The sequence below is a fragment of the Sinohyriopsis cumingii genome, chromosome 9, assembly GCF_028554795.1.
Source record: "Sinohyriopsis cumingii isolate HCF-2022 chromosome 9, ASM2855479v2, whole genome shotgun sequence".
In the NCBI taxonomy this organism is placed as follows: domain Eukaryota; kingdom Metazoa; phylum Mollusca; class Bivalvia; order Unionida; family Unionidae; genus Sinohyriopsis; species Sinohyriopsis cumingii.
In genome coordinates, this window is record NC_142969.1 from 58851043 (window position 1) to 58878315 (window position 27273).

A 27273-nucleotide genomic window follows, 5' to 3' on the forward strand; every position below is an offset into this window, starting at 1 on the left:
CACGTGACAAGGTCACTTTCTTTAAAAACACACTGCAATTTGTTTAGATGCATACAAAATTGTTTTATCAGTATTGTAGTTGGCAACATGAATAACTTACTGCAAAAAGATCAACATGTCATCGAGGAAAATAAAAATTCTCAGTTTAGAGGAGAACGTGAAAGTAATTCAACTGACGGGGTGGGGGGTCGTCGAGGATTCTTGCAGAAAACTAAGTCGGGAAGACTAAGATAAACAATATCGTGAAAGATAATGAAACAATTCTGCAGAAGTGGAAAGGTGAAATGGACGAAGAAAGGAAGATTGTTTGAGCCAGGAGACGTTTGTATCCTGATTTGAAAGATAAGAAAAAGCAAAAAGTTTGTCAGTTGAACTGGGATATGACGACTTCACCGCAACTTGCGGCGCAAGTAACGGATGGTTGCACAGATTTCAAGTGCGACACAATATCAAGTGTTCTGTCATTAGCAGCGAATCAGCTGATGTTAATAATGAAGTTGTCGAAGATTGGAACAAAAGACTAAACGATATGTGCAGGGGATATGACAGCAAGTATATTTTTAATGTGACGAGACTGGTTTGTTTTTTAGACTGTTACCAACAAAGTGGCAGATAATGTGAACTGTAACATAATTATAAAGACAGTTTTAAAATTATATCAGTGGTTATTCATAGCATTCTTTTGAAAATGATGACAAAGTTTGTTTTACATTTATTTCACATCATGCATGTGATTTTGTAATTAAAATATTAAATATTTAAAATTAAATGTACTTGTGACTTTTTTCATGTGTATTTACTATTCACATTTGTCATCCCCCTCTAGAAAGGCCACCCGCATTATAAGGCCACTTCCCTGCTGCATTAGGGGTGGCCTTATAAGAGGGGGACTACTGTATATATATATATATATATATATATATATATATATATATATATATATATAAAGTTGTTGCTCTTCGTATGTTGTATATTGAAAAATAAAAAAATAAAATGTATTTCTCATACTAAGACTGAAAGGAATACAATTACTGGTGTTCTACATCCTACATTCTCTGTCTCATGTTAGTGAATTGAGGGGGACATGCTGAAAATATAACACATGTTGAGCAAAGATGATGAAGTTACTTGATTGAAAAGCCTTTGAAAAAAGCAATAATTAAAGCTTTTTGCTGCCACAAGGCACGTGTCCATAGATGCCGCCAATAAATTAAACAAAACTGACTTCTTACAATTGAACTAGCCTTGCCTTCTTTTCAGCAAAAATGTCACATAATATGAACTTGCAAGAACGCTGGTCAAAATCTGAATTATTTAAAAGGGTTTTTAAAAGGTGCTCGGCTATATTGACGGAAAGGGCATTTGCTTCTTTGTCTAAAGATGTCTTAAGTAATGCAGATGTCATAGCTTGTAGGTCCTGCATGTATCCAATTATGAAGGGTATTTCTTCTGTATTAGTATATATTAAAAGCTGCATTGTTTTTAACAGAACTGAAAATTTGCCTCCCGTCCCCCATTTTGACACTCTGTGTAATAGGCTGATTCAGATCAGGGCTGATTGGGATCACGCTTATTCGGTGTACATTATGGGATGATTCATCCCAAATTATAGACTGATGAAAAGAAGAAAGTAAAACAATGAAATAATTTGTTTATTTTAGAATGTTTAATGTTTTCGCAAGCATAGTAAGAGAAATATAAAAGGTAGATTTTCATGATTTTAAATTTACTTCAGATAACATGTTTCTAGCTGAAATCAGAAAAAGATGTGAGCTATCACATTTGCATATTATTTAATAAATAAAAAAAGTTACGTATGTTTTTAGTAATGAAAATATAAAATTAATTTTTCATTAATCAGGCCATTATCAACACTATCAAACAGTAATGTACATTTATTGATTATTGATTTCTCAAGCCAGGGGTCTTTAATTGGCCGAGCATTGTCAAAACCCTGGCACGATTCTCTCTAGAAGTCATAAATTTACCCAAAATTTCCAAAGACTTCTATACAACTTCATTTGTAAATTAGAAATCCCAACGTGTCCGTTTTATACATAAATTTTACTCTGATTAATGCAAGACCACATATAAAACAACCTGCCAAATATCTATCATCCTCACATCTGCATGGTTTCTCTTCATCAGGTTTCCATACCCCCAACCGTTCACACCGCAGAAACTATACGAGTATCCCCTAACAATGGGAACTATTTTAACTGTGCCACTTAGGCCAGTCATTGTATGCTTTCCAGGCACATTTCACCAATATAACTGCACCACATTTGCCACCATGGCGACATAAACGATATCTGCCGAGTCCCTTATTATTTATTCCTTTGTGTAATTTACCAGTTTCCTACCGTAAATACTGCTGTGCAGTCACACCAACAATGTACACCACTAGATTTTAATATGGACTATCTTATGACATGGACATTCATTTGGTTTTGGCCTGTTTTCACTACTAGCGAACCATAGCATCATGGAAACTCACTAACAATTCACTCCATGATGTTTACTCCTAGTAATTGGTTAACTATTTCGGGCAAAGGAATATCTCTATTGCACCAAATTCCAATAATCAGACAAGTAATCACAAAAATCTAAACATTCCTTAAAATGAGGTGCTATAATCAAATGCGCATACTCCAAATTTATTACAATATTTACAAAACAATTGTATAATAATAATAATAATGAGGACTTTGTATAGCACCTAATCTTTAGAAGCTGTAAGCGCTTTACATTAGACAACACCTATAAGATAAAAAAACATATAATAATATTATTACAAAAACAAACACCATGAAATTAGAAAAACATTATAAAATAAAAAACATGCTGAGAATATTTCGGGTAGGAAACATTATTAGGTCTTTAAGTTTGTTCTTGCAGTCAAAATAAGTGAGTTTTGAGAGCCCTCTTGAACGTGATCACTGTGTCTTTGTGTCTAAGTTCAGTGGGCAATTCGTTCCACATTGCTGGGCCCTGGTATGCAAAAGAATGCTGTCCATATGACTTTGTTTTCATAGTGGGAATGATGAGTATATGATTGTCAGAAGAGGAGCGTAAGTATCTTTGCTGGTGTGTACACATGGGTGAGATCGGATCGGTATGTTGGACTAGAGTCCGACAGTGAAACGTAGTACAGAGAACAAATTTTGTGTTTGATTCTGGATTGAATGGATAGCCAGTGTAGGGTACAGAGCAGCAGGGAGGTGTGCTCTGATCATGGTACTCTAAGTTATGATCCAAGCAGCTGTGTTTTGAACTTTTTGAAGTTTATGGTGTAGATATTGAGATGAACAAGACAGAACTGAGTTACAATAGTCCAGTTTTGAAAGTACTAATGAACACACAAGTGTTTTAGTGGCATCAATTGAAAGATATTTGCAAATTGAGCTGATGCGTCTCACCTCAAGATATGCAACCTTGCATATGTTCATGATATGTTGGTGCAATGTGAGAGTACTGTCCAGGGTAACACATAGGTTTCATACTGATTGTGTGAATTTAATGTTGGCATTGCTGATATTAATTGTTTGAGGTAAAGGATGTGAATGAGAAAGTCTTTGTGTTGTGATCATAATGGCCTCAGTTTTATCATCATTTATCTGCAGCTTGTTACATGTCATCCATGATTTCACATTAGAAATGCACCTCTCTACACCTTGGATGGTAGCATCAACTTCAGTTGGGTGGCTAGATTTGTATATTTGGGTGTCATCAGCGTACAATTGGTGAGACAATGGATGATGATTTATGACACTTGAGAGTGACTGAGTGTACAGAATGAAGACAACAGGTCCAAGAACAGACCCCTGTGGAACACCACAACATAGATCAACTGTGCTGGAGTGTATTCCATTTGCAGATACAATTTGTGTCCTGTTGACCAAGTAGGACTTGAACCACAGTAAGTCTGTATCATGAATGCCAAATACATGCTGGAGACGGTGAAGTAATATATCATGGTCTATTGTGTCAAATGCTGCAGACAAATCAAGGAGGGTGAGGACTGTAATCTTTACGCTATCCAACGTAGAGAGAATGTCATTAACTGCTTTTAGAAGAGTAATTTCAGTACTGTGGGAAGAGCGATATGCAGATTGTACATTGCTAAAAAGACTGTTTGAATTTAGATGAGATACAAGCTGGGATAGAACAACCTTTTCTAAGATTTTTGGTATGAATGGGAGATTAGAACCTGGGCGGTAGTTCTTTAAATCATTATGGTCTAGTGATGGTTTCTTGAGCAAAGGCTTTACAATGGCAGTTTTAAAAAATGATGGGAATTCCCTGGATGAGAGAGAGGTATTAATAACATCAGTTAGTGAAGGCAATACTGGATCTAATCACTCAAGCAGCAGTGATGTAGGAATTGGATCAAGTTCACATGACTTTGGTACACTCTTCATCAGGACTGTATGTACGAAATCCATAGAGACAGGTTCAAATGCTGCTAATGGCTGCCGCTCAAATTCTGTATCCCAACTGTATGGTGACGACGAGTCAATTGAAATTGTGGTGTCAAGCTTATCTCTAATGATTTGTACTTTGTCATGGAAGAAATTTGCAAACGTGTCCGGAAGGTCGACTGGAGAGAAGGTAGTTGGAAGTGGTGTTGATTTGTTCCTTGACATTACCTTGTTAGTAATCTCAAAGAGCTCTTTGCAGCTGGAACTTTCCATGATCCTAGTAGTGTAGTGGGCTGATTTCACTGCATGGACTATATATGTGACATTCTTCTTAGCGACTTCATAGATTTGCTTATGAATAGTGAGTCTATGGTTATTAATGAGTAAATAAAAAGTATATCATACTTCGCTGTTTTAACATCATTTTTGATCATGTTTTCATTTTCTTTAGTTTGGTTATTATGCAGTCCATAAGATTATCAGAATATAGATGTATAATATTGTATTGAAATTAAGTTTTAAATCTGACAGGACCACCGATTAACTTAATACTAATAATTTTATATACAATTAATTTGCCATTTGGTTTAACTTATTTAGAAACTTATTTGATGCATTAAATTTCTTCACCTCCTCCTGGTGCTGTGGTATTGCTCCTTATTTATAAATGTTGATAAATATTCAAGTTGAGGTACGTGAACACTCTTTGTCAAAACAGGAGTTATTTCCCTTGGCAATTCTTGACCTCATTACTTTTCCAGTTACACAAAAATCTCCAAATATTTGCAGTTTTTATTTCTTTGTTTGTTTTTGTTGTTGTTGAAATTTAAAGCTGTATTCTGTAAATTCTTAAGGTGTTCTTGGAGAGTTTTCGGGTGTTTAGTGAGACCCCTTCTCCACAAGTTTAATTATGTAGTGTATGAAATATAGGTGTGCAACACTCTCTCCTGTAATTTCTTCAGGGAACGTATTATTAAATGAATGTTCATCAGTAAAGACGCTTCTGTTTTAGTCCTTTCATTAGAATAAATATAATCTGCTGTTGTAGGTATAGACCTAGTCGTATGCATGCATTGTACATGCTAGACCATAGAAGTAAGGTACGTTACATACTTTGTAGTGGGTTATATGGATATTGTATGAATGTTCAGACTCACCAATCATTCTTGTGTACTGTATAATGTATGTTACTTTATCAGTTTGGCATGGTATATAAGACAGTTTCTGCATGTTACAAAGTTCCACATGTTCTTCATGCATAAATGGGTTATATTTGCTCAGTTGTAGCCAAAAATTTGCTCTTTGTAATCTTTATTCTTAAACAGTGTACTAACACTCTTTGTTCTAGATGGTCATACAATTCATTACGAAAGTTTTGTTTAACTTTTTGTTGACAAATTGGAAGGAATAGCTACAATTATGGAAGATATGTTCAATTTACTGAGTCGAACAAAAGGAACTGAATGTATTTGCATGCTTATATACTTGACCCACCATCTAACCTTTCAGTTGTAATTATTTATGATCAGCTTGTAACCCACTTGAATTCTAGGTATTATCTTGCATGTATCATACACTCAAACTCTAGGTATTATCTTGCATGTATCATACACTTGAACTCTAGGTATTATCTTGCATGTATCATACACTTGAACTCTAGGTATTATCTTGCATGTATCATACACTCGAACTCTAGGTATTATCTTGCATGTATCATACACATGAACTATAGGTATTATCTTGCATGGATCATACACATGAACTATAGGTATTATCTTGTATGTATCATACACTTGAACTCTAGGTATTATCTTGTATGTATCATACACATGAACTATAGGTATTATCTTGCATGGATCATACACTCGAACTCAAGGTATTATCATGTATGTATCATACACATGAACTATAGGTATTATCTTGTATGGATCATACACATGAACTATAGGTATTATCTTGCATGGATCATACACTCGAACTCTAGGTATTATCTTGTATGTATCATACACATGAACTATAGGTATCATCTTGTATGGATCATACACATGAACTATAGGTATTATCTTGCATGGATCATGTACTCGAACTCTAGGTATTATCTTGCATGTATCATACACTATAACTCTTGGTATTATCTTGTATGGATCATGCACATGAACTCTAGGTATTATCTTGCATGTATCATACACATGAACTCTAGGTATTTTGTATGTATCATATACATGAACTCTAGGTATTATCTTGTATGTATCATACACTATAACTCTAGGTATTATCTTGCATGTATCATACACATGAACTCTAGGTATTATCTTGTATGGATCATGCACTCGAACTCTAGGTATTATCTTGTATGGATCATACACATGAACTCTAGGTATTACCTTGTATGGATCATACACATGAACTATAGGTATTACCTTGCATGGATCATACACATGAACTCTAGGTATTATCTTGTATGGATCATACACTCGAACTCTAGGTATTATCTTGCATGTATCATACACTCGAACTCTAGGTATTATCTTGTATGTATCATGCACTCGAACTCTAGGTATTATCTTGCTTGTATCATACACTCGAACTCTAGGTATTATCTTGCATGTATCATGCACTCGAACTCTAGGTATTATCTTGTATGTATCATACACATGAACTATAGGTATTATCTTGTTTGTATCATACACATGAACTATAGGTATTATCTTGTATGGATCATGCACTCGAACTCTAGGTATTATCTTGTATGGATCATACACATGAACTCTAGGTATTATATTGCATGGATCATACACATGAACTCTAGGTATTATCTTGCATGGATCATACACTTGAACTCTAGGTATTATCTTGCATGTATCATACACTCGAACTCTAGGTATTATCTTGTATGTATCATACACTCGAACTCTAGGTATTATCTTGCATGTATCATACACATGAACTCTAGGTATTATCTTGCATGGATTATACACATGAACTCTAGGTATTATCTTGTATGGATCATGCACTCGAACTCTAGGTATGATCATGCATGGATCATACACATGAACTATAGGTATTATCTTGCATGGATCATACACATGAACTATTGGTATTATCTTGTATGGATCATACACTCGAACTGTAGGTATTATCTTGCATGGATCATACACTTGAACTCTAGATATTATCTTGTATGGATCGTACACATGAACTATAGGTATTATCTTTTATGGATCATACACATGAACTCTAGGTATTATCTTGCATGGATCATACACATGAACTATAGGTATTATCTTGCATGGATCATACACATGAACTATAGCTATTATCTTGCATGTATCATGCACTCGAACTCTAGGTATTATCTTGCATGGATCATACACTATAACTCTTGGTATTATCTTGCATGGATCATACACATGAACTATAGGTATTATCTTGCATGGATCATACACTTGAACTCTAGGTATTATCTTGTATGTATCATACACTTGAACTCTAGGTATTATCTTGCATGGATAATACACATGAACTATAGGTATTATCTTGCATGGATCATACACTCGAACTCTAGGTATTATCTTGTATGTATCATACACATGAACTATAGGTATTATCTTGTATGGATCATACACATGAACTATAGGTATTATCTTGCATGGATCATACACTCGAACTCTAGGTATTATCTTGTATGTATCATGCACATGAACTATAGGTATTATCTTGTATGGATCATACACATGAACTATAGGTATTATCTTGCATGGATCATGTACTCGAACTCTAGGTTTTATCTTGCATGTATCATACACTATAACTCTTGGTATTATCTTGTATGGATCATGCACATGCACTCTAGGTATTATCTTGCATGTATCATACACATGAACTCTAGGTATTTTGTATGTATCATACACATGAACTCTAGGTATTATCTTGTATGTATCATACACTATAACTCTAGGTATTATCTTGCATGTATCATACACATGAACTCTAGGTATTATCTTGTATGGATCATGCACTCGAACTCTAGGTATTATCTTGTATGGATCATACACATGAACTCTAGGTATTACCTTGTATGGATCATACACATGAACTATAGGTATTATGTTGCATGGATCATACACATGAACTCTAGGTATTATCTTGTATGGATCATACACTCGAACTCTAGGTATTATCTTGCATGTATCATACACTCGAACTCTAGGTATTATCTTGTATGTATCATGCACTCGAACTCTAGGTATTATCTTGCATGTATCATACACTCGAACTCTAGGTATTGCATGTATCATGCACTCGAACTCTAGGTATTATCTTGTATGTATCATACACATGAACTATAGGTATTATCTTGTTTGTATCATACACATGAACTATAGGTATTATCTTGTATGGATCATGCACTCGAACTCTAGGTATTATCTTGTATGGATCATACACATGAACTCTAGGTATTATCTTGCATGGATCATACACATGAACTCTAGGTATTATCTTGCATGGATCATACACTTGAACTCTAGGTATTATCTTGCATGTATCATACACTCGAACTCTAGGTATTATCTTGTATGTATCATACACTCGAACTCTAGGTATTATCTTGCATGTATCATACACATGAACTCCAGGTATTATCTTGCATGGATTATACACATGAACTCTAGGTATTATCTTGTATGGATCATGCACTCGAACTCTAGGTATGATCTTGCATGGATCATACACATGAACTATAGGTATTATCTTGCATGGATCATACACATGAACTATTGGTATTATCTTGTATGGATCATACACTCGAACTCTAGGTATTATCTTGCATGGATCATACACTTGAACTCTAGGTATTATCTTGTATGGATCATACACATGAACTATAGGTATTATCTTGCATGGATCATACACATGAACTCTAGGTATTATCTTGCATGGATCATACACATGAACTATAGGTATTATCTTGCATGGATCATACACATGAACTATAGCTATTATCTTGCATGTATCATGCACTCGAACTCTAGGTATTATCTTGCATGGATCATACACATGAACTATAGGTATTATCTTGCATGTTTCATATGACTGAACTATAGGTATTATTTTTCATGTATTATACACTTGAACTATGGGTATTATCTTGCAAGTATTGATGGATGGTGCCATTCTAGCACACCTGTTAGTGTTAATGGATGGTGTCATTCTAACACACCTGTTAGTGTTGATGGATGGTGCCATTCTAACACACCTGTTAGTTTGATGGATGATGCCATTCTAACACACCTGTTTGTGTTGATGGATGCTGCCATTCTAACACACTTGTTAGTGTTAATGGATGGTGCCATTCTAACACACCTGTTAGTTTGATGGATGGTGCCATTCTAACACACCTGTTAGTTTGATGGATGGTGCCATTCTAACACACCTGTTAGTTTGATGGATGGTGCCATTCTAACACACCTGTTAGTGTTAATGGATGGTGCCATTCTAATACACATATTAGTGTTGATGGATGGTAACATTCTAACACACCTCTTAGTTTGATGGATGGTGCCATTCTAACACACCTCTTAGTGTTAATGGATGGTGCCATTCTAGCACACCTGTTAGTGTTAATGGATGGTGCCATTCTAACACACCTGTTGGTGTTGATGGATGGTGCCATTCTAACACACCTCTTGGTTTGATGGATGGTGCCATTCTAACACGCTTCTTAGTTTGATGGATGGTGCCATTCTAACACACCTGTTAGTGTTAATGGATGGTGCCATTCTAACACACCTGTTAGTGTTAATGGATGGTGCCATTCTAACACACATATTAGTGTTGATGGATGGTGCCATTCTAACACACATATTTGTGTTGATGGATGGTGTCATTCTAACACACCTGTTAGTGTTGATGGATGGATCACAGTTAGCAATAGTTTTGCCTTAACAATATACATGTTTTGTCATTAATGTCTTATCCATAGTTTTGATGAAATATATTTTCAATTATGTTCAACAAATTTTATGATTCTCAACATATTACCATTTTAAAATATTTTTGGCAACATATTCATAATTATGTTCAAGAGGGAATTAGAACTTTGAGGGTATGAGAAATTTAAATAGGTGATTTTCCTTTTGTATATGAGGATTGTTGGAAGGTAATGGAGGTTTTACTGCCACAGACTGAGTTTTATTAGTTATTCTTATGAACAAAAACTTAAGATGAGACCATTGTCTAACTTTTGCTTTGTTTTGACATTTGTCATGGAAAATTATGCAAAATTTGTATGAAAAATATTTATTACAAGGATAAGGATTGTATTGTACTTTTTTCTACAGAGTTTTGTAACAAATTATATAATTCTCAAATAAAAAATATGTTTTAATATTTTTTACTGGTTTTATCTATAGCTTCCTCTGCAATCTCTGTTGGCCCTGTAAATGAGCAGGTGTTAGTGAACACTACAGGTTTTCTTAGATGCCAAGGAACGATACCTGGGATCATTGACTATGTTTATGCCTGGAACTTCAACGGTGAACGGATCAATTTTCATATGCACAAGCACTATAGACTGGTAGGTAAAATGAACTCTTAGTAATATAAGACATATACAGTAAATACTGTAAGAATTCAAGCAAAGAAAATAATGTAAGCATTTTTAATAAATTACCCATTCTGAATAATTTTGGGATTCAGATTTGTTGAATTGATTGAAAATAATCATCAAGCTGCTAAAAAATTCCTACATTTGACAATAATCAAATCTATCTATCTATCTATCTATCTATTGGTTTAAAATTCAGATAGAAAATCCCTTATAATTTCATTGGTTTAAAATTCAGATAAAAAATACCTGATAATTTCATTGGTTAATTCCTTCATTTTTCGAACTTCAATTTCTACTATCTCCTATCTGTATTTGTATTTTCCAACAACATCCTGTATGCATATGCAGCCACTATAAAGGGAAAGTAGATAGTCACTGTCAACATAATGTTTCTAAACAGTAAATTTTAGCTACAAATATTTTTGTTTTGAATATAATAATATATCATCTTCATTATTCCGAAACTGGAGAAATAAGTATTGAGATGTATGGGGTGGGGGGACCTAAGGAAAGGACAGGGATCTATCTTTGTTTAGCATAAGAAATTTTAAGTTTGTGAGAATTGTAAGAGACATGAAATGGCATTTGATTACATATAATTAGTGGTGTGGGGATGGTATATGTAGGGTTTGGTTTAGACCTATATTCTGTTTTATGTTAACAGTTTCATTTGAACATGGCAGGATAAAAAATTGCCAGAACCAAGTTCTTGTTGGTAGGAACCTATCTAATTGGCTAATTAGACAGTTATGATAATTTCAAAGCAAACTTTACAATTTTTAAATTTCTGTATTTCTCTTGAGTTCTAATTAGCACTACCTATATTGAAACCTAATGTATTCAAGGTAATGAAAAAATACATGCCACAAAATTTTAAAACAATCAGGTGGTATTGAGTTTTCTCCAGGTAATGCAAATCTGATCCAGGTAAATTGAATCTGATGCAGGTAATATATACATAACTGCCAGATAAACTAGGTTTGTAGGAGGTATCTAAATATTTACCTAAGTATTTGTGAATTTGGCAAGTCATATTTAACATGTGAAGTATGTATTAGAAATTCTTAGGAAAGTATACATTTAATTATCTGCAGGTAATGATAATTAGTTCTAGGAAATATGTAGACACCAGACAGCTTTTCATTAACTAGTCATTTGTAGAATCTCAATCAGGTAATGCATTCTCTTTGGAAATTCTTGAAAAAATCACAGTACCTTCCAATTTGAATTATCCAGACATCTTGTGAATCACTGTAGGGTAATATATAGATGTATGCCAGATATGAGGTAATTGTACATGATCTAACTTTGCATGATATTTTCTCCCTATATCTTCTTGCTACACGGCAGTTGTCCATCAGCTTTCATATAACAACTATGATTCCACTGGACCACTGACCAAATCTGAGCATAGCCTGTAAATTATTATGTACCTGCCTCGGGCTCAAATATTTTTCAGAACCTGATTCATCAATGGTGCACTTGATCTTCCAATGGACTAATATCTTGTTTTGTTCGTTTTGGGTTTATTGGCATTTTTCAGCATTGATAGCTAGGCTATACATGGCAGCTGGTATAACTGGTGAAGGAAACTACCTGGAAAAGACCGCTAAGAACCACCAGCCCATGGGAATCTACTGGCAAGCTTTCTCACACACCCACATTGGCTGAGCCAGAGACTGGAACTTACAGAGACATAGGTCAGATTGCAGTAATCAGTAAAGGTGATTGAGTTAGATTACTTGGCCATGGGGAGGGCCTTGACAGAAATAGATGGCCATCCATGATCCTAATATGCATGTTTATAAAATTTACAATGCACCCCCCATTTATTTACTGCATTTGATAGGATTACGACCTGCATGGAAAGGATTTTGATACATAGTCCTTTATGTATATAAAAAAGTTTAATTGGAAAATTAAAGTTTTGTCATGCGCTTAATAAATAAACTGATGTGAAGCATTTGAAATTCTCATTAAACTGTGTCTATATTTCAGGGAAGGATGCTGGGCCTGGATGGGTTGTATGTAACTTCAGCTCAGTACAGTCACACTGGCTTGTATGAATGTATGCTGAAAACTACACGTGACTCCGCAACAGCATCTGCATATCTCACTGTTATTGGTAAGGCCATATATATGACCAACACTGTCTTATGTAATAATTCATGGTTTGGAAAAAGTGGTATTACAAGTTTATGCTCTTAAAATAACTAACTGAAAAGAGTGAAGACAACAAGCTTTGTAAAATGTAACAAATAATTTATTTCCCTAGAATAAAAAGTGAAAATGAGAGAAAAATAACCAATGGTATTGCAAATTAAATCCCCCAAAAAATCCAAGAATTATAAACACAAGTCCATAAAAGTCCTGAATAAAACTCAGTTCAAGACCTGAAGAGATCCAAAACTATAGGCGATGACATGTCTGTTATAGCTTATGAAGTGCTGATGTGTCAACAGTCTCTTGTTGAATCACATAAATATTATTCCAGGCTTGAATTCAGTACAAATTCAGTGAATGTCTTTATCCAAGAATTGTATCACAGCACTTTGTATTTCCTGAGAAAATAATCACTTGAATTCAATAATTTGAAGAAAATAAAATTCAGCCCAAGCTGGTCACAACATATAATACAACTTATAAGTGTTAGATGTTAAAGCATGACTGACTAAATCCTCACAGTCACAAGATTATATATTTCTCTACTTGACCTCGGGTCATAATTAGCATTTTCCCAAAAACACCAATTACCTAATGGAGAATAACCTTCTAGAATGATCTAATGAGCCATGTTTACATACAACACAATAACCTGTAAAATTAACTTAGGAATCTCCAATCTCCCTGACCCAAATCAACATATTTACTCCTTTTTGTTTACCTGAATAATAATCCTGATATTAAGCTCATACATATAGAGAATAATTTAGCTATGTATTAGTTGTTGACATAAATTAATTATTTTTAATTTAAAAAGTCAATCAGGTCGAGCCGAAATTAACTCAGTTTTGGACAAGGTCAAGTCCAGCATACAGTGTTACATTACAATATCATGTAATGAAATTAAAAAAATCTAAAACTAACAAACTAACAATTAAATGTACATAACAGTGGATACAGATGGGGTTTGTAGAATTCGTTTGAACCCTCAGATTCATCTAAACATATAAAACTTTGCAATTTGAACATACCATGAGGAATGTGGCAACTTTAAAGAAGAACAACAGTTTTAACGTCCAGCTCCCTTAGAAATATGGTAAAACTTTGCTCAACTCAAAATATACTTAAAAAAGTTCTGGCTAAAAATAAAAAATGGATTTGTTCATATTTTTAGTATGATTTCTAAGTCTGGATTAATATTTCTTACTCCAAATGCTAATTGAGTGATGTTTTATGATGGAGAGGCCAGTATCTTCCCTTTAGAATCAATACATGTTGCCATAGTTACCAGTGACCAAATATTAATGGGTACTTTCAGATATTTTAATATTGTATAAGTGCAGTTTCACAAACACCAACACAGTAAAAATCAATTTGTTTATGTATTTCAGCAACCAGCAAAATAAATGTACTTTTTGCTATTTCAAGTAAATTTTAAGTGGAACAGCTGTCTAGGCTGTACTTCGTATTCAGAAGGCTTGGAAATGAGGAGTGAATTACAGCATTTATAGAAGAGACCAACAGGTTTATGTAGTGACGTGCAGTTTTAATGCCACAAACATGACAGCTGAAGTTACAATACTGCAAACAAACAATGCCTGAAGCAATCTTAATATGAAGACAGAAAAATATTTACATTCATTACAAAGTGTGCAAATGGTGTGATTAATATTTCAAAATATAGCCATGAAGATCACAACATCTTGTGAAAAGACACTAAATATATCATTCCTGCAAAGAGATAATATACACACAATTTGTGAGCCACAAATATATGACTGGAATGGATTTGTTTTGGTGACATTTTAAACAGATTATAGTATTTGAATGCCAAGTCTATGAATGTTAGTTTTTTTTACTGTGGCGCAGTGTTTGTGAAAAATCAGTTGATAATATCTATAAGAAAAATGTATACTTGTAGGTCCACCCGGTGAGCCTGTTGGTGTTCGAATTGACCCTAATAGCATCACATCAAATACTGCACGGTTGACATGGATTCCTGGAGAACAGCATGGCCTGCCTGCAGCATTCTACATAATTGAGGCAAAAACTGAGGCAAACCCCACCTGGGTAGTTCTCCATCAGAGTAAGATAATCTCATTATATTAATGAGCTTTACATAATGATTTAGTACAGGCAATGGCAACCTTAAATTATGTGCCAGGCTCACTCAATTGTATAGCACTGCATGCCAAGTCATATTTGTCCCTTTAATTTAATAATTATTTCTAGTAAATACAATCATACAATACAATTTTTCAACTCATACCACAGGCCTTTCCAAAAAGTCTTGTGTGCTACCACTGGCACACATGCCATTGGTTTCTGACATCTGATCTAGAATAAGAAATATGTTTTAACAGACAGCTTGTGCATTATATATTAAATAATAGCAAAACTACTCTTTTATAGCAATATGTATTTTTTCATTCACCATTTACCACCATTTTAAATGACCATGAAATTGAATAATTGAGCCCTACATTATCATCATCATCATCATCATCATCATCATCATCATCTTTTAATAACATAAACATACATATTATTGGTGTGGAAGCAGCTTCTACTAACTTCCAACAGGTAAAGAAATTCACCAAGAAACAATGTAAGGGACTAAAACAGGTGGAATAAAGTTTTGTAATATATTTAGATCAAGATATGAACACTAATGTGATGCTACCAGGTAAGACTTAGCATTTTAGATAAGCATTTTCCTAAATTATTTCTTTATTTCTCAATAGATATATATGTTAGTGCATGTCATAAAAATAAGACTCATTCCTATGTTTGTTTCTCCTCTAAGTATGTCCCCCAATCACATTAACATTAAGATATAAGACTGCTGCCTCCTAAATTCAGCCTTTCTAAAAAGGTGAAAAATTAATCTTTTATGTCTTACTCATATAAACAAAGGGCAAAAACTCTTGCCCATTGCCTCCCCCAATGCCACCACTAGGTGTTGCCAGTTTTTACGCTGAGCGATAAATACCAACAAAAATGTTTGGGGGTGTTACGTAATGTGATTGTATTCTCAGAGAAACATAATTTACTTAAAAATTGCCTTTCCATTTAGAATGCCATCTCCTCAAGCCTTATGAAAAATAGATCAGTACATCTGAAAATACATCTGAATAAACTAAGAAAACAAGCTTTATAAGTGTGTTAGATGAATTGAAAAAAACATTTCTAGTGACAATATTTTGTTGTAAAATAAAGATGAAGCAAAAGAAGGCAAGGGTATGCTTTAGTTTACATGACAAGGGCAATGAACATTGTATCAAACCTACAAGCAGTAAAATGATACATGACAAGGGTAATGAACAGTGTATCAAACATACAAGCAGTAAAATGATACATGACAAGGGCAATGAACAGTGTATCAAACATACAAGCAGTAAAATGATACATGACAAGGGTAATGAACAGTGTATCAAACATACAAGAAGTAAAATGATACATGATAAGGGCAATGAACAGTGTATCAAACCTGCAAGCAGTAAAATTATACATGACAAGGGCAATGAACAGTGTATCAAACCTGCAAGCAGTAAAATTATACATGACAAGGGCAATGAACAGTGCATCAAACCTACAAGCAGTAAAATGATACATGCATCAAGGCTTTAAATTTTTTTGAGAAGAATTAAAATTGACGGCACCATCACCATCATCTAAACATCTAACATAGAGCATATAATGAAAACTGAAGCAACACACTTATATATATATATATATATATATATATATATATATATATATATATATATATATATATATATATATATATATATATATATATATATATGTGTGTGTGTGTGTGTGTGTGTGTTATGCATATTTAATTTCATTTTTTGTTAGTTTGTTAGTTTTTGATATTTTTTATTTCATGATATACTGTGGGTTATGCAAAATTGTTTCTTCAAAAACAGTGACAGTTTTGTAAACATTTTTTCTGACTGAAGGATGAATATTAGGATTATTATCTTAAGCTGAGTCAAGAACATTTGAATTTCTTCACATAGCTAGACCTTGTCTATGTGATGATTGTCACATGAATTGTTATGGTCTTGGTAACAGATCTTCTAATTATAACTAAATTCATGCATTGATAATTGAGCAAATCAAGTTGTATTATTGTTATGCAGTATTTTGATTTATGTGAAATTATTTAATTCAAATTATTCTTCTCTGGAAATACAAAGTGCTCAAAAATAATATTCTTGGGCATAGAGACTTGGATTTATAGTGGAATTAAAAAAACAATATATATTTGGACTGTATTATTGTGATCCAACAAAAGACTGTTGGCATATCACCACAACAGAGGCCATCACAGGCACATCAACACTTCTAGTATTGGATTTATTTCATAACTTTATTCATTCAGGCTTGTGTTAGAAATTCCAGTATTAATTGGGAATTAATTCACAATACCATAAAGTATTCTTTATTTTCACTTTGTATTCTAGAGGAAAAATTATTTGTTGAATTTTAGAAAACTTGATGGCTTTTGCTCTTTTCTGTTGTTTATGACTGATAATCATAACATAAATTTGGGCTCTTGTCCATAGGATAAGAATTTCTCTAAAATATGTTAGAAAACTTGTTTTTGAGATTTAAATTTACTTTGTTATGGAATTTTCTAAATCACATGTATTATTTTTTATAAATTTTTAGTGAAACCAACAAGCTTTCATAATGACTTCTAAAGTGGAGAACATTAATTTAAATCCTACTCAGGAAAAGTTAGAGTCTTTGAAAAATAATAAGTTACTACAGCGTGCCAGACAATATGATTTTTCTGAGGCATAGGCTTCTTTAATCAATCAAGAAGTAAAAACTCTTTTGGTTCAGTATTTGGTAGAAAATAATTGTATGGATAAAAGTCCTTTATGTTTAATCATTAAGTCTTTATCTGGCTCTGACATTAAATTAAAAGTCCTTAATCAGTAAGTATTTATCTGACTCTGACATTAAATTAAAAGTCTTTAATTAGTAAGTCTTTATCTGACTCTGACATTAAATTAAAAGTCCTTAATTAGTAAGGCTTAACTAGTCTACATCTAGTTTTGACATTAAATTAAAAGTCCTTAATCATTAAGTCTTTATCTGACTCTGAAATTAAATTAAAAGTCCTTAATAAGTAAATCTGCATCTAGTTTTGACATGAAATTAAAAGTCCTTAATCAGTAAGTATTTATCTGACTCTGACATTAAATTAAAAGTCCTTAATAAGTAAATCTGCATCTAGTTTTGACATGAAATTAAAAGTCCTTAATCAGTAAGTATTTATCTGACTCTGACATTAAATTAAAAGTCTTTAATTAGTAAGTCTTTATCTGACTCTGACATTAAATTAAAAGTCCTTAATTAGTAAGGCTTAACTAGTCTACATCTAGTTTTGACATTAAATTAAAAGTCCTTAATCATTAAGTCTTTATCTGACTCTGACATTAAATTAAAAGTCCTTAATAAGTAAATCTGCATCTAGTTTTGACATGAAATTAAAAGTCCTTAATCAGTAAGTATTTATCTGACTCTGACATTAAATTAAAAGTCTTTAATCAGTAAGTCTTTATCTGACTGACATTAAATTAAAAGTCCTTAATCAGTAAGGCTGTATCTGGCTCTGACATTAAATTAAAAGTCCTTAATCAGTAAGGCTGTATCTGGCTCTGACATTAAATTAAAAGTACTTAATCATTAAGTCTTTATCTGACTCTGACATTAAATTAAAAGTCTTTAATTAGTAAGTCTTTATCTGACTGACATTAAATTAAAAGTCCTTAATCAGTAAGGCTGTATCTGGCTCTGACATTAAATTAAAAGTCTTTAATTAGTAAGTCTTTATCTGACTCTGACATTAAATTAAAAGGACTTAATCAGTAAGTATTTATCTGACTCTGACATTAAATTAAAAGTCTTTAATCAGTAAGGCTGTATCTGGCTCTGACATGAAATTAAAAGTCCTTAATCAGTAAGGCTGTATCTGGCTCTGACATTAAATTAAAAGTCCTTAATCAGTAAGGCTTATCTGACTATAGGCTAATGTAAATAAAGATGCAAAGATAAAAGGAACAAAGAGAAATGCAGGTAACAAGGGAAAAAAAAAATGAAGAAAGGCAATTTCAATTTAGATTAAAGGAATTAGAGCTGGCAAGTGAAATTGCATGTCCTCACTTTACACACAAACTCAGGTTTTGATGTTACAAAAATATTAGGTTTGTATACCACCTTTTAAGGAAAAAGAAAAATATTTTTTGAAAAAATTACCAAAAATTGGAAATATCCAAGAGAACATTGAACTTTGACATTACATAGTGCACTTTTTGGCAAAGGCTGTGACCTCTACACTTCCCTGTCAGTACAGCTAAGTACTGATTATGATCTGGTTGAGATATGTATCTGAAGGGTTCTGAGTTGGTACAAGGGGCTTATCAACAAAAGTTTAGGAATGATAAAAAAAGAAAATAGACAAACCAATGTCAAATTTGCAAGAGAAAAAGACCAAGGTGGTGCCTAACCAAGAATGTTTATCAAGATTACAAAATCTAAGACAACTCATATTAGTTGAAGAGTTCAGGAATTGCATCCATAGTGACCTTCATAAACACAATGTCAAAAAATGCTCATAAAGCTGACAAGCATTTATTAGTTCATAAAGTTTCTTTTGTCAGTAAGTCTTCTACTCACAGTCTGATATGAGTACTTCCAAATCTCAATCTGGCACAACTTTTAGGAATCAAGTTCCTGATAAGACTGATCAGAAATCCTCGTCTCTTCCTTCCTTCACCTATTGCAAGAAAAGACATTATTTTGGATTGCTTACAAATTGAAAACTAAGCAACAGAATCAAGACAGACCTATTCCAAATGCCCTTATTTCTAAAGGTCAAGGTCATGGTTATGTATTGAAAGTAATACATTTGTTGGGTAAAACAAATCCCAGCCTGGTTTTGTTATAGAGAATTATGGGTCACTGATGTTGAAAGATTCTGTATCACTCACTCATTAGTAAAATTCTGCCAATAAAATCCCTATTAAAAGTTAAAGGAACACAGGAGCTTCTCAAGAGTCTTTTATTATCAGGGACTTTGTCTTTTTCTGAGGATTATTCTTCTAATGAGAGTGTTCTTGTGAAACTGTTATTGATTTATTTAACTAAAATTGAAATGGAAATTGATACTGCCATAGGCAGTTTGAGATTTAATAAATTTTAAATGATAAAATTGATGGTTGGATCTTGCATCAAGTTATTATTCCAAATTTCTATATAAAAGCATGATTTCATAATGGTTATTGTAGTTAATTAAGCAAAGAATTAGCCGGTCATGCCAATGATATTGTTACATACTGTCTTCATTTAAATTCTTGCCGTAGATGTGCCTGATGCTGAAACTGTATCACCTGGGGTTGGGAGTGGTGAGAGGAGGGTATTCACAATCCACGGCCTGAAACCTTCCAATGGATACTATTTCCGCGTCAGAGGTGTTAGTGCCTATGGAGTGGGTTTGCCAAGCCTTGAATCAAGTATGTAATTGGAGAGAGAGAGAGAGAGGCAAAATGTGAAGTGATGCTTCTTCCATCTTCTTCTTCTTCTTATTATTATTATTATTATTATTGTATCACATCTCTTTGAGTTTTACAGTATTCTTTAATTCCATTATGTTATTACATAAATGTAACAAATATTAATTTTGTGTAGATTTAAATCCTTCATCAGCTTTTGTATTTTTAAGGTGTAGAATAAAACACTTTATCCATTTTTTTTATATTTTAAGGTGTAGAATTAACACATTAACCCCTGGTTGTGAGTTTAAGTGGCAGGAGGTAGTAGCCTACTGCCGAGTTCTGTAGCGTCAAGGTCATGTATGATACACTAAAGTGGGTGGTATTAAGGAAAGGTAGACAGATGTAGCTCTACAATGATACCAAATAATCTGGAATTTCTAATTGCACTACAAAATACGGAGGGAAAAACCTTTTCTGGACCCGATTTTTTCAACACAAAATTTGCCCATGGTCGGAATCCGATTTTGTGTCTGGATTTTAGACTTTTTGGTCTCAGATCTAAGGCAAACAGGTATGAACTGCAAACAGACAGATGAACCTTTGCAAATAGTAGGATAAGATGGGCATTTGGAATAAAGAGTGGTCTTGATATGAAAATAATGTGTCCGTTAAGCTAAAAAAAAAACAACCAAAAAACAGAACTCCAACTTTTACCTTTCTGCTCATGCACGAGCCAAATATCCAATGAAAAATGATGTTTCTAACACAACTAGGCAGTATGTTATTGGGAGATCACCTGGAAATTGGTGTTTTCAGATGTATCCAGAAATAGCTTTCAAGATGTGTTTCCTACTCAAATTTAAGACGAAAATGAGAAAAACCTCCAGGGGTTAATGTGTTAAAAGACTTAATCAAGTTTTGTTTATTTGTCATGTGTAGAATTAAAACTCTTCATCATTTTGTGGCTTTTAAAATGTGAGATATTTAATAAAATCCCAGGATTATACAAAAACTTTTTGTATTTCATGTAAGAAACTTCAGTGTTTAATTACAACACCATGCATATCATTAAATTTTAATAGCTGCCTATCAGACCCCTGGTGGGGCACCACCTGTTGCCCCTGACAATGTTGGTGGAGGAGGCGGGGCTGTTGGAATACTGACCATAACATGGAAGGTAAATGGATGCCTGAATATAGTTTACAAGATTGATTATTGCTTAACATTAATGACTGCATAATGATACTTGGCATATGTACTACCTACTGTACATAGACAACGTGTGTATAGAAGGTTTGAAATACTATCCAAATAGAAGGTTTGAAATACTGACCAAACAGAAGGCTTGGAATACTGACCAAATGCAAAGTTTGGAATACTGAAAATAATGGGGACCTTTTTTGCCAGCTATTTAGATTCTCTTTCCCTATTTCTACATACTACTACAACTCCATGTATAAGTCACACTTCAAGGTGGCAAATGCTATGGACTCACATCTGCCATCACATATAAGCATGTATATGTTACACTCAATGGTGAATATATGTATTATAGAATGCCATCACATACAAGCATTTATATGTTACACTCATTGGTGAATATTATAGACTGCCATAACATACAAACATGTATATGTGACTCTCATTGGTGGATACATGTATTATAGAATGCCATAAAATACAAACATGTATATGTGACTCACATTGGTGGATATTATAGACTGCTATCACATAGAAACATATGTTACACTCAATGGTGAATATTATAGACTGCCATCACATACTAGCATTTATATGTTACACTCAATGGTGAATACATGTATTATAGAATGCCATAACATAGAAACATGTATATGTTACACTCAGTGGTGAATATTATATACTGCCATCACATACAAGCATGTATATGTTACACTCAATGGTGAATACATGTATTATAGAATGCCATAACATAGAAACATGTATATGTTAGACTCAGTGGTGAATATTATAGACTGCCATCACACAGAAACATATGTTACACTCATTGGTGAATATTACAGACTGCCATCACACAGAAAGATATGTTACACTCAGTGGTGAATATTATAGACTGCCATCACATAGAAACATATGTTATGCTCAGTGATGAATATTATAGACTGCCATCACACAGAAACATGTATATGTTACACTCATTGGGGAATACATGTATTATAGAATGCCATAACATACAAGCATTTATATGTTACACTCAATGGTGAACATTATAGACTGCCATCACATAGAAACATGTATATGTTACACTCATTGGTGAATATTATAGACTGCCATCACATAGAAACGTGTATATGTTACACTCAATGGTGAATATTATAGACTGCCATCACACAGAATCATAGTAGCAAGTCCCATTGGAAAATATGATGGGCTTATGTCTGCTGTCACATGCAAACATAGTCTTATTTAAAAGTTGCACTCAGTGGCAAATTGTATAGACTCATATCTGCTGTGTGTCACATACAGTCATAGTCAAAATTGTATAGTCTCATATTTGCTGTCTGTCACATAGTCATAGTCAAAATTGCAAGGACAAATATTAACTAACACAGTTGTAGTAGCAAAATGCAAATGAACAATTGGCATGGATTCACCCGATGTTCAAACATTAAAATTCAAATACAATATCGGGATACATTTTTGTGAACAACTTGTTAATAAATATCAATTTCCTGTCCGGCTTTTGCATGCTGACCCTTTAAGAATTGATTGTTCACACCATTTGTATATGGACTGAACTCATAAACATTCTTTGAGCTAACAAACAAGAGCCAACACGTCTTGTGTCCACACAAAGAGAGTGATAAAATATATCTAGATATCACTTTTGGAACTTTTTTTTTCCCCAGTATATCTGCCCTTGTTCTTATTCTTCAGTCATACATTTCCATATTTAGGCCTATGTGATTTTTCTTCTAATTATAATCACTTTCGTCCTTTATCAGTGATCAATCTCCCCATCTGAATGAACAGATCTTAAAATATTTCAGAACTGTTGACCCTCTTGTATACATTTATGTAATCAGTGAAAAGTTGCCATCTAGAATGCAGCAACATGAAACTTGAACAAGTAAAAGTAGGCTTCAAGAATTAATGTTTTTAGTCACACTCACACACACGATTTTGAGAATACAGTGGTGCTTGGTGCTACTGTGTAATTCAGGACACTAAGAATTTGTTTTCCAGATATTCAGGTGTTGGTGCTTTTCAATCCCTCTACCAATCCTGCATTGCAATACAATCCTACATCAATTGCTAGTATTACCCAATTTTAAATAGTATGAATACCGTCCCATTGTTCTTAATTTCAGCCTCTTCCACATGAGGATTGGGGAGGGCCATGGGTTGCCTATACCGTATACTGGCGACTTCGATCACAGGCAGATGGAAAATGGTCAGAGGTGAATTTGTTTTATTTTCTATTATATAGTTTATTGTCATATATATTTTTCTGTTACATCGGAATGCTCTTTTCTCATCTGACTACAGACGGGTGAAATTTTCTTCTGAGACTAGTATGCTCTTAATGAGATTATGAAGGCATATGAATGGTTTGAAGCAGATTACAGGCCACCATTGTTCGATTACTGACAGCAAACAGAGATTGGCTTCAGTTAAACTTACTGAACATCTGCTCAGTTCTCTACTGTGTACAATGTTTGACCAAATTCATCAATGGATTGGAATAGTTACCTCCCCCCCTCAACTGGCTTTGAAGAATGAGATATCTGGCATGATTAAACCTCAAATAATATCAAATTATATAGACAACTGGTTTTTTTTCTGTGACAATCGATAATATATTCATATATAGTTTAGTTACATCTTGTAATACATATTAATGTGAGATTCAGTTTCTATGCAAATTCAGTGGAATGGCATTTAGGTTCAAACCAGTTGAGCTGTCATTTTCTTTTCCTGCTTTCACTTATGGAAATTGTGAGTATCGTTAGATTTGGATAGTTTGAATTAATGGCTAGTTGCAAAATGAATGAACATACTGTTGAATGAAACTTTGCACACTCTATCAGATTCGAACACGGTCAGGCCTTTTTCAGCTTGTATTAGCCATTTGATTCTTTGACATCAAAAGTCCTAACCATACAATTCTGTGATGTCAAGTGTTCATAAATATATTAAGCTGAACAGAAACTAAAAAAGCACTTTGGGTCCTTGGTCAAGACCATCTTTTTGTCCAGGAAACACTTGAAGTTAGCAAAAAGTACTGTCACAAGCCCAGGGTATATGCTATTTGCATTTACATCTCTGCAAATAGCTCTGTTAGATTTTAGTGATTATTTGTTGATTATGGGGAGTCATTGTTGGGAAGATATTTCTTAACCCACTTAAATGGTCACATGATAATGTGCCGTAATCATGAAACTTAGTGACCACATGGATTAGTTCTCTAAAATGGACCCTGCCTAATTTCTTAAAAAAGGGAAACTATCTGGATATTTATATCACATGTTCAGTAACTTGAGACTGGAATAATTCTTTGTACTGGGTGTTTGTGTCATGTTTTGTATTATATGGTTGAAGTGCTAATATTCTGCTTGGGAAGGCTTTCTAATCAGACATAAAAATGTGAAACAAGAGAAAACTATGCAAGTCAGAAATTAGAGTTTCATAATGTGTGGTCATTAGGTGATTAGAGAATTCTTTTAGTGCATTTTAGAATTTTTCAGTTAATAATGACTGTTGTCTTGAGGTCCTTGAAAACTGGGAAAAGCAATGGTCTTCGAACCACACCCATAATGGTGTGACTCACTCAGTAAAGAGTCCCCTTGCATGTAAGGGTACCATTATACGATGCTTGTATTGAAGTCCATGTTTATCAGTGGGATAACTAGAAATCAGAAAATAGTTCCATAACCTTCTTAATTGTGTCTTCTTTAAACACAGGTCAATGTAACAGATGGTAATTCTGGGTTGTATGCACACACAGTTGGGAAAGAATTTTACTACCTTCGATATGAAGTCAAAGTTCGTCCGTACAACCAGTTTGGAATTGGACCTGAATCAGATATTAGTGTCATTTTTTCGGCTGAAGACCGTGAGTAATTCCCTGATTACCCTTGGCCACATTTAAGTAAGGCTTCTTGGACTTGTTACTTTTCTCTCATCAGTTATCCCATGTTGTCATGGCATGTTTATTTAAATTTCAACAACACTATAGAAATCACAGTTTATATGAGGTTTCATGCTTACTCAGAAATTAAAGTTGTAGATTATTTCACAGTGTCAAGGACTTTTAGCCAATCTGAACCGTATTTTATAACAATGTCTCAAAGTCTTTTTTGTATGACACTTGTTGAATAAATTGATAAGCCACTAGGGCAGCTCATGGCATACTGTATGACTACTTTCGTAAACTTCCTATCAAATTAACGCTACTAACAGGTCCCATACTTTCTGTCCTCTCAAACACTTTGCAGCCATATTTTTTACTTCTTTATATATTTGACCAAAAGATTATATCCAGTACTTTAGAAAATAAAATAGATGATAATTGTTTATCTGATAGTGTTTGTCTTAAGAAATATTTTTCAACTTACAGAACAAGACATATGTTAGTGTGATAAGTTATAGAGAATATCAAAGTTAAACCTCAATTATCTGAGACAGCTGGAGGATACAGGAGAATAGTCGGCATTATGGTGGGTCAGGACCATAGAAGCTGAGTTTGTGTATAGAGTGAAACTTCCCACCACCAAACTCGATCAGGACCAAATACAATTTTAGGATTTATGGGGCTTTCGGTTTTGTCATGTTTGCTATTTTCACCTTAGAATGAGATTATGTTAGACAAAATTAGTAAAGATTTTGGTAGTTCTGGTGCAGAAATACTTATAAGTATTACCATCTTCGATACAAACATCTACTGCTTTGGTTAAGTCTTTATATATTTCCCTTGTTGTATGATTTTGGAAAATTCAAGAACTCCCAAAGCAATGATTTGTTTTTTCTACCTTAAGTTTCTAAAATGATCCAAGAAACAAATGAGAAAATACAAAATGTGTCAGATAAACATTTTTTATATTTAAAAAAATAATCTCATGAAAGGATTCTATGAATTGTATGTTATTTGACAACAAATACTTGTTAAATTACCCACATAGCACTGAAAAATTAACAGTAACATTAACAGCATCAAAATATATAAACATAATAATTGTAATAACTAAGCACACATTTTTCTTTTCATCCATTTTTCATTGCATATGAGTCTACTTGGACTGGCTGACCTTGAATCAAAGGGAGCTTAACATAAGACTGGGTTGTTTAGCCTTGAATCAAAGGGAGTCTGACATAAGACTAAGGGTTGGTTGGTCTTAAATCAAAGGGAGTTTGACATAAGACTTGGTTAGTTGGCCTTTAAACAAAGAGATTTTGACATAAGACTGAGTTGGGTGGCCTTAAATCAAAGGGAGTTTGACATAAGACTGGGATGATTGTCCTTAAATCAAAGGGAGTTTGACATAAGACTGAGTTGATTGGCCTTTAATCAAAGGGAGTTTGACAT

The 27273-nt window shown here is 33.6% G+C and overlaps 1 protein-coding gene across 1 annotated transcript in view; it reads left to right on the plus strand.

Moving 5' to 3' along the window:
* Nucleotides 1-27273, plus strand: part of LOC149791891 (contactin-like) — a 158723-nt gene that overhangs the window by 104010 nt on the left and 27440 nt on the right. Inside the window, exons 14-20 of the mRNA XM_089970401.1 lie at nt 10835-10998; nt 13030-13156; nt 15116-15280; nt 20577-20726; nt 21791-21885; nt 24059-24148; nt 25653-25803. Of these exons, the coding sequence (XP_089826527.1) occupies nt 10835-10998; nt 13030-13156; nt 15116-15280; nt 20577-20726; nt 21791-21885; nt 24059-24148; nt 25653-25803 (942 nt within the window). The remainder of the gene's footprint in view (nt 1-10834; nt 10999-13029; nt 13157-15115; nt 15281-20576; nt 20727-21790; nt 21886-24058; nt 24149-25652; nt 25804-27273) is intronic.